Source organism: Caloenas nicobarica, chromosome 6 (assembly GCF_036013445.1).
Source record: "Caloenas nicobarica isolate bCalNic1 chromosome 6, bCalNic1.hap1, whole genome shotgun sequence".
In the NCBI taxonomy this organism is placed as follows: Eukaryota; Metazoa; Chordata; class Aves; order Columbiformes; family Columbidae; genus Caloenas; species Caloenas nicobarica.
Window position 1 is genome coordinate 7,337,997 of NC_088250.1, and position 9,027 is coordinate 7,347,023.

The window sequence follows — 9,027 nt, forward strand, 5'->3', positions numbered from 1 at the left end:
AACCTTGGCTGCTTAACCTTGATGTGATGGAAAGAGGGGAGAGAAAAAGCAGAGGAGGGGGGCTTATGGAAAAGATGGGTTTCCTCTGCCTAAATTTGCCACTGAATGGACTTGGCAGACTCTTCTCAGCTGCGATTAACACTGTTATTTCTGCACTTAATATTCAGCAGAGGTCTTAACAGCTTATTTATGGATAGCTGGCATTAGCTGCAGCATAATTCACCACTGCATCACTCCTGTTCATCTCCGTCCCCTTGGGATCATCTGATATAAGGCCATTTTTTTAGAACATCCCCTAGGTTTGACCAGCCTGACTATCTAATCTCGCCTTTATTTATAACTCACAATCAATGCTGGGGTGAAAAAAGGAGGGATGTAGAGGAGGGAAGTCTCTCCCTTGCACTTCGGCAAGGGGGCAAAGAAATTTGGTGTCCTGTTTCGAAAAGGGAGCCTTTCAACTTGAGGCTCAGAACTGCATTCAGCAGTGGGGACGAAGGAGGACGGAGGGAGAGGGTTAGAAGTGATGGAGGTGAGAGGGGGAATTCCCCGGGGCATCCTGCCTAGCCACACCACCGAGGGCTGAAACAGCATCAGCTGCACTGGACGTGGCATTCCTGCATCTGAGCCTGAGCTCACAGCTGGAAGGTAAATTCCTAAAACACAGATCTATTGCACACAGATCAGCCACTAGTTCTGGGGGCAGCCCGGGTTCTACTTGCCTTGGGATTATCCTTCCCAGCAACATTTAAGAAAGCTTTTGCTGGAGCAATTGAGGCAGAAGAGATGAGAGCGGTGCTGGATCTGCCGGTGACACTGCTCACAAATTCGACCCTATTCTTCTATTTCTGGTGGTTTTCTTCTATAGTGTTCCAGCTCCTGGAGTCAAGTGATCATTCACAGCTTTCTCAGTAATTCATTACCTTTACATGGTCACAGAGAAAAGCCTGAACTCAGGCCAGCTCAAAGGACATCTGATCAAGACAACCCCAGTGAACAAAACATTTTCATTTTTCAACCCGTACGGTGCCTGTGCCTTGCTTTTTGAATGGTTGAGCAGAGACGATGCCACCTCACACGTACCAAGGAGCATTTCTCCCAGCTGCACACTGAGGGAGACGGAGCTCCCTGCACTTTTCATGCTGTCACCACACGGTGATTTCCATCGAAACCGTGCCCAGTGTCACCTCCGGAGACCGTCACAGCGAGCTGCCTGTATTTTTAATGACGGCATGTGTTAGCAGGTAGTCTTATCTCCATGCAAAGCCGCAATACACATCCTCACAATGAAATATGAATATGAGAAATTATCCCACTCCAGCCTGGCAATCCTCACTGCATGCTGCGTGGTGAAAGCATCTTAAATTAAAAGCAGTATCTGTCTTCTGCAGTACACTTCTTTCTCCAGGGCTTTCTAGTTAAGCTGTCAGATACAGTTGATATTTATTTTACAAATGCTGTAAAAGACAGGATGGGTAATGTTGTAGGAACAACCCTGCTGCTGCTCTTTGGCTCAGGAGCAGTATCAGAAATAAATGCAAAGGCAAAGAGCGGGGCAGGCCTTCCCCAGAGCATGCAGGGGGGGTGGCTTCCCTGTCCCCATGCTGGCCTGGAAGGGGCTTCCAGGAGCAGCTGGGCCAGCAGATTCACGTCTTGGGGCACTGAGCTGTGCTGGGCCCTGCAAGGGAACTCATTGGCTTTAACACATTTTGAGAGCATTAACATAATGAGATGCAAAAAGCATTACTAGTGGTTATGAACGTTAGTGCCACCCCTACCTTGGATTCAGGACAGGTGGGGTTTTCACCTCCCAGCTTTGGGAGACTGTGACATGTCCCAGCACCGTGCTGGGTGGTGGGGGCTCCCAACCTTGCAGCACACGCGCAGGGTCTGCCTTTCCAGGAGCTGAGCATCGCTTTCCTGCTTTCCAGGCTCACCTCATCGCCGGTGCCAGCTGTCCCCGCAGAGCTGCGCCTGAACCACTTTGCAACCCCCCCAGTTCCCCCAGCCAAGGATTATACATTGTACAGCAGAAGGTCCCTCCTCGTGTCTCTGTGCAGTGAACAATGCCTTGGCTTGGTACTATATTTAGGGGGGTTTTTTGAAATGATTTCAGTGGTTGGTGACGTAGGGACAACCAGGCTTTAACCACAGGGGGAACTCTCTCCCAGCGTCCCCGCCGCATCCCGCGCCGGGCTGTCCCCGGGCAACGGGGCGCAGCGGGTCAAAGCCCCCGCTTGGAGGAGAAGGGGCGGGCGGGGGCGGTGCGGGCAGCGGTGCGGGCAGCGGTGCAGGCAGCAGAGGGCACGGGCAGGTGCCGGTGCGGGCAGCGCGGGGGGGCGGAGCCGGCGGAAGGCGGCGGCGCGGTCCCTCCTCCCGGGCGGGGCGGTGGCCGGTAGTCCCGGAGCGCTGCCGCCGCGTGGAGCCGCGCTGCCCGCTCGCTGCCCGCTCCCGGCTCGCTGCCCGCCCGCTCCGCAGCTCACCCCGAGCCGTGCCCCGGCGGGCCCGGCGGTCGCGGGGATGGGCGCGGGGTTGTGAGGGCGGCGTGAGCCGTGGCCATGGGGAACATCTCCTCCAACATCTCCGCCTTCCAGTCCCTGCACATCGTCATGCTGGGCCTGGACTCGGCGGGGAAGACCACGGTGCTTTACCGGTTGAAGTTCAACGAGTTCGTCAATACCGTGCCCACCATCGGTTTCAACACGGAGAAGATCCGGCTGAGCAACGGGACGGCCAAGGGCATCAGTTGCCACTTTTGGGACGTGGGCGGTCAGGAGAAGCTGCGCCCGCTCTGGAAGTCCTACAGCCGCTGCACCGATGGCATCATCTACGTGGTGGACTCAGTGGACGTGGACCGGCTGGAGGAAGCCAAAACAGAGCTGCACAAGGTGACCAAGTTCGCCGAGAACCAGGGCACCCCGCTGCTGGTCATCGCCAACAAGCAGGACCTGCCCAAGTCCCTGCCAGTGGCCGAGATCGAGAAGCAGCTGGCGCTCCATGAGCTGACCCCTTCCACCACCTACCACATCCAGCCCGCCTGCGCCATCATCGGCGAGGGGCTCACGGAGGGCATGGACAAGCTCTACGAGATGATCCTGAAGCGGAGGAAGTCCCTCAAGCAGAAGAAGAAGCGGTAGAAGCCCCGCAGACGCGGGGAGGGATGGGGAAGCAGACAAAGGAACCGAGGGGGAGAGAGAACCAAAGCGATCCTTTTGGGGTTTAATTGCTGTTATTTTTTTTTCCTCCTTTTTTTTTTTTTTCTTTTCTTCCTCCTTTCCAAATGAAAAGACAATAGTGGTGATGACAAAGCCGCCTCTGCCAGCCGAGCCCAGATCCCGGCTGCGGGCGAGAGAGCCGGGATCTCCTCCCCTGTCCCCCGCCCCTTTCCGTGGACCACCGTGCTCCCCGGGGCCCGATCCGGACCTCTGGGCCCCCGGGCCGGGCTGGAAACATGGCTGAGGGGGCCAGACCCCCCGCTCCGTCCTTCGGGACCACCGAGCTTTTGTGCGCCGTGGGCGAACAGGGCAGGACCCTGTTGAAGTGCATTTTGAGAGAAGCCCGGCGTGCTTCTGGATCTTTAACGTGTACATTTTGGGGTGCGGGAGAGGGGGGTGTAGCAGGGATGCGGTGGGGAGGGATGGATGCTAAGGCGGGGGTGGGATTGAAGGCAGCGCCCGGGCTCAGCAAGGTTAGCGGTGAGGGGGCTGCCATCCCTGCATTCCTCCCCAGCGTTTGTCGGTGGGAAGGGGGGTTGGACCGGCACAAAATGTCTGTGTGGGTGATGGGTAAGGGGACACGCCCCCCTTCCCCCCGCCCCGGCTGGTGTTTTAGGGTGCGAATGAACAGGCAGCCTACAGGCTGGGGGGGTTGTAAGGCTGCGGCGCCGGGGGTGCTTAGCGGCTGCTGACTGGTGCTGAGCTTTAAGCTATTTGCTCAAAAAAAAAAAAAAAAAGGAATTTAAAAAAAAAAAAAAGGGGGGGGGGCAGGGGGTTTGGGTAACGCTGGTGGAAGCGTTGGGGGGTTGTCCAGGAGTCCCCCTTCTCAAAAGCTCAGTTGTGCCATCTTCCGAAGTGAAGCCCCGAGGAGGTTTTTATTGTGCCCAGGCAGAGAGGCATGCTCCAAGGTGCTATTTGCTCTAGCTAGGGTGATCCAAACTAGGGGTTGCTCAATAAAAACACACAAAAAGCAAGCTTTGTGGTACCACTGTGCTGCTCTGCAGTTGGTGCAAGAGGTCAGGGCAGCGCTTGCTAAATGTAGGATTTTGCGAGGGGTCATGGCAGGGCAGGACAGACGGATGGCTGCTGGCACTGCCCACTGACGTGGCCAGAGCTTGCAAAATTTTTGCTGGAAAGGGACTCGGCAGCGCCGGGCAAATGGCAGGGTGTAAAGAGACATGGGGGGGGGAGGGAGGGGACAGCATGGGGGGTGTTAGGTTTTTTTTATAGAGATTTAAACCCAATTCAAAGCAGAGAGCCCTTTGCTGCCAGCAGTAGCTGTGGGCTGCCTGCTGAGCACCCGGGGCAGGGTCAGGTCCTGCCGTGTCCTTCTGCAGGTGGTCATTTTGGTACCTGGATGGGTCTGAGCTCCTAGGGACCAAAAGCCATTTGCTGTCTGTGTTTTGGCCTGGGACCCAGCTCTATGGAGGAGAAAACCAAGGTCCTGGCTTTCCATGCTGCCCTCGGGGGCCAAATACCCTGAATTTTGAGCCATGCAATCTGGCAGGATTTTCTGGTGATTTTACACCAGCCTTCCTGTTTGAAAATCCCTTCCCAGAGCAGCCAAGGAGAAACCACCAAGCAGACAAAAGAAAAATGCCCTCTGGGTTTCAGGGAGTTGATTCTCACCTTGCAGCAATGAGCATGACACCTTCCAAATAGCGTTTTGGTTTGTTTTGGTTTTCTTTTTGTTAGGAAACAAATGCTGCAGCCAAGTAGTATTTCTCTTCTTGTGGGGTTTGAGTTCCCAACACACAAGTCCTGACTTGTGTGCTGAGTGAGTGGGCTGGTCCCATCAGTTCAGGTGGCTCTGTTCCCGCTTCCTTGGGTTTTCTTTGCTTTGTCTGCACCTCCAACACTGGTACTTGCTGTTGAGAGAGAGAGAAAAAGAAAAACATATTTATTTTTGATGCCACAGAAGCCACATGCATTAACCCTTTTTTTGGTGGAGAGACCCATTTTAGAGGCAAAATATAAAGCTATGTTTTCCCCATCAACTCGAAAGTGATCGGGTTTTAAAAATGACACGTGCAGGCTATTTAGCTGTGGGGTTTGCCTCCTTGCTGTCAAGATGTAGATCTTGGTTTGGCAAATGGGGGTTCGTTACCACCAGCTCGGCTGAGCATCCCCTTGGTTTTGGTTGAAATGGCTGGTTTTCAGCAGAGCCCTTAAGCCTGTGCTGAACTGGCAGCGTGTGCTTAAAGGTTCAGCTGAGCCAGGTGGGATGCTGTGGCAGCGCTGTTCCCACCAACTCTGCTTTCTGCAATAATTAAAAAGACTTTTCCAATTAGTAGCTAATGGCTTCCATGGTACTTCTGTAACATTTCGCAACCGTATGCTGATTTTTCCTGTATGAAGATGCGCGTCGCCTGCAGTGGGCTAGAAGAAGAGGTGCCTCAGCAAAACAGCAGTTAAGGGAAAATACCGGGGTTGTTGCTCAGAAAACAAGCTGGGCTTTTTGCAAGGTTGTGCGTCTTCTCTAAATATGTTTGAATGACCATTTTTTTTTTTATAAGCAGCTGTCATGAGGCACTGGTCTCATTTCCCCAGGTACCTTTGCAGCGTTCCCATCAGTGTTGGATATCTTGCTGCCCCTGTCCTACCCTTGCCATTGTCCATCAGTCTCTGTTCCTCCTGTCTTTTCTTTTTTCTTTTTTTTTTTAAAAAGATGCAGACATAATGATGCTGTGAACTGAAATAAATTATTTATACAATGAAAGGGCCTGATAAAAAAAAAAAAAAAAAAGTGGTGTTCTGCTTATTTCTCAATATCAATGCTGCATTTCACAGTTGGTTCTGGTTGCGTGTTATGAAGGAGGTTGCTCCTGCCTCCCCAGAGAGAGGAGACTTGGGCATGGGGACAGAGAAGTGACCTGCTCAGGATCACTCTGCACCCCGCAGCACGCTGGCACGGGTCTGTCGCATGGCATCCTTCTGCAGCGTGTCCCTCTAGGACATGGGGAACATTGATAGTTTTGCAGTTAATGAAACCTGAGCTCTTCTGCAGATCATTTAATTTCTCTGCATTTCTGCTGCTGCCCATGAAATGAGAGAATACTGTTTGGTGTGGGTATTTTCTTCCTTCACCTCTTTTTATTTTAAATCTTTATGAAGGAGGTGATCACGCCGTGCACAGCACTTAGAGGAGGGAGTGGGAAAGTTTTGGTTTTGCTCTTGGTGTGGCTTTTTTCACTGCGTGGCCTCAGGCAAGCGGTTGGGGTGGCAGGGAGCCAGGTCTGCAGGGGTTAAAGCACCAGGCGGGCGGTTGGGAGCAGGATGCTGCAGAGCTGGAGGCTGCATCTGCTCCTGGGTGGCTGCTGACACAGGAAACACAGGGTGACATTTCGGAGAGGAGAGCCAGAGCCAGGTGGTAAATGACTTTTTCTTTCTTTTTAAAATGATGACACGGCAGCCGGAGAGGAAATGATGAGCCCAATCCGTGAAAGCGCGATTTGGCAGGGCTTGCGAGCGCTTCTCCTGCTCCGGGTTTGCACTGGGCTCCTCTCTGCTTCCCAGGTGGAACTGCTGGTTTCGAGGGTGCACAGCACCCACGTGAGAGGACACGCTGTCTGTCTGCTTTGTAGGCCCATGGGGCTCTAGAGGGTTACAGGACCTTGGAATAAACCTAAAGGCTTTTCCAGTAATGCAGCTACTGAGCTCCTTATCAAGTCTGTTGGTGCATGCCCAGAAATCACTTGGAGCTGAGTCGGACAGTGACCTGAAGCATTCGAGGATTGAGCTGCTGAGTCCTCAGCTGCCTCGTGACCGTATGGAGATCATCTGAAAGGTGCAGTTCCCCGCAGGCTCCTTCCTTGCACAGAGCATCACCGATGGGTTCCCGTCTCTGCCACACAGGTGGCATGGTGGACAGCATGATCTGGTCCAGCGCTCCTGAAGATGCTTCTGACCATCGCTTCCCTTTGTGCCTCCAGCCCTGTTTTCCAGGCAGCGTGCAGGACATAATAAATTTCTCCTGGCTTGCGTTTCATGGATCTGAAAGCCCAGGAGCAGATGCTGCAGTGCCTGCACCTTCCTTAGCGTGAAGGGATTTGTCCTCACCAATCCCACCTGGTGGGAGCCAATTTATGGGAGTTTTCCTGCTGGCATGGAGTTGTGCACACTGGCTTTGTGTCCCTGTATAGGCTTATCTGTGCACAAGGGAGCCTGGAATTGGGTTCCTGGGCACACAGGGTGACTTGCTGTGCACACGTGGAGCTGGGGGGGTTTTCCTCCTCCTCCTGGTTTTATGGGCGGGGGGAACCATCCCTGTGCCTACGATGGAGGAAGAGAAACAGCCATAAGGGTTTGGCTGCAGGTTTTGAGAGGCTGTGACTTTGTATGTGACTCTGCAACTGGATCTACCCCTCAGGCTGAGCTGGGATGTCTCAGTTTATTTTACTGCCAAAGCCACTGGCTTGCGGGAAGGGGTGGGACGGACTGTGTCTTCTTGCAAGCAAAGCTCCTTGTGCCTCAAGCTGCAAGGACAGACATCCTCCTTCAAGCCACACGGCTTTTCCTCCTGGCCAGAGAGTGCTTTTGTCAGCAGGGGTTTTTGTGTGTTTAGGCCAGTTGTCATGAAAACATTGCACAAGGAGCTCACTGACCTTGCGGCGCCCTGAAGCAGCGCGCTGGCCGTGATTTATGCTGCCGCACCATCTCCCTGAGCAGGGAGTTGAATGAAACAGTGAGTGATGCTGGAGTCGTGGATCCTAGACTGATTTTCAGGGACCCTTGTGGCATGTGGAGCCCAGGCCACTAAGGATGCTGCCCCTGCATGGGACCAGCCAGGAGGAAAAGCGGTTGGGCTGTCAACTGTACCAGCTCTCTGAAAGCATGTAATAGGAGCTGGTGAGAAGGATCTGCAGCCTTTCGAATGGCAGAAAAGGCAAGAAGAGAATGGAACAGGGCTGGGGTCTAGCTGGGAGCAGCAGGAGATGGGGTCAGGACAGAAATAAACAGAGATGAGCTACCAGCATGTCCCTCACCACTTCCCTGCAGGTCCCTGACATATCCTCTCTGAAGGCCACCAAGGGAGGGCTGTTGAGCGATCTCCACTTGCTCTCATGGACAAGGGTGCTTTAAACACCCCTCCAATGGCTTGGCATGTCCCATGCTTTCATGCACATAACTTCATGACATGTTCACCCCAAGAGCGCTGCAGCCCCTCTTGTGCAGGTTCTCCTCCTGCCTTGCCTCTCGATGTGTCAGCTACACAGGTCCTTTTGCCTCTCCTTCCCCAGTTTGCCTTATTAAGCTGAATCCCTCTGCTTTGTTTCAAATGGGCTTTGCCTCCCAAGTAAGTATCTTGAAAAGGATCATCTTGGTTAACGTAATTCACATGGCGCTGAATCCTTGAAGCGTGGTGTAATGCAAAGAGAGCTATTTCTTTGCACAGCACAAGGTACTTGGGGTCAAAGTTTGGGTGGGGTGAGGATGGCCATCTCTTTAAATTGGCCTTTAAACCATTACAAGAAGAAAAAAAAGTCTCACACTGATTCAAACTTGGACCCCGTTTGCTTTGTTTTCATTCAGTCAGCTCCATCCTTCAACATGAACTACCCCAAAATCACATGTACTTTTTGTCTGAGCAGAAAAAGGCCACTGCTTTGAGTCACGTCTACAGGACACCAGGCACTTCACACACATATCATGCAAAAAAAACAAAGGTAGTGCTCGCCTAGTAGAGCAAAATTAAGACATTTCAGCACAAGCATATTCTTACTGAGGATAGTTCATGGTGGCCAGGGAATATGGAGAGTGCAGCCTGGGAATATTTGCTCTAATAAACCATTCTGTTTATTTCAGCTTAGCTTGT

The 9,027-nt window shown here is 52.9% G+C and overlaps 1 protein-coding gene across 1 annotated transcript; it reads left to right on the top strand.

Moving 5' to 3' along the window:
• Positions 1-2,450: 2,450 nt before the first annotated feature.
• On the top strand, positions 2,451-3,587 carry ARL4C (ADP ribosylation factor like GTPase 4C). Its single transcript, XM_065637976.1, has one exon. The coding sequence runs from the start codon at positions 2,556-2,558 to the stop codon at positions 3,132-3,134; it is 579 nt and encodes a 192-aa protein (XP_065494048.1). The 5' UTR covers positions 2,451-2,555; the 3' UTR covers positions 3,135-3,587.
• Positions 3,588-9,027: the final 5,440 nt, after the last annotated feature.

Bases quoted from the DNA above. Each gene is read 5' to 3' on its own strand.
- ARL4C (XM_065637976.1), top strand. From the start codon at position 2,556: ATGGGGAACATCTCCTCCAACATCTCCGCCTTCCAGTCCCTGCACATC.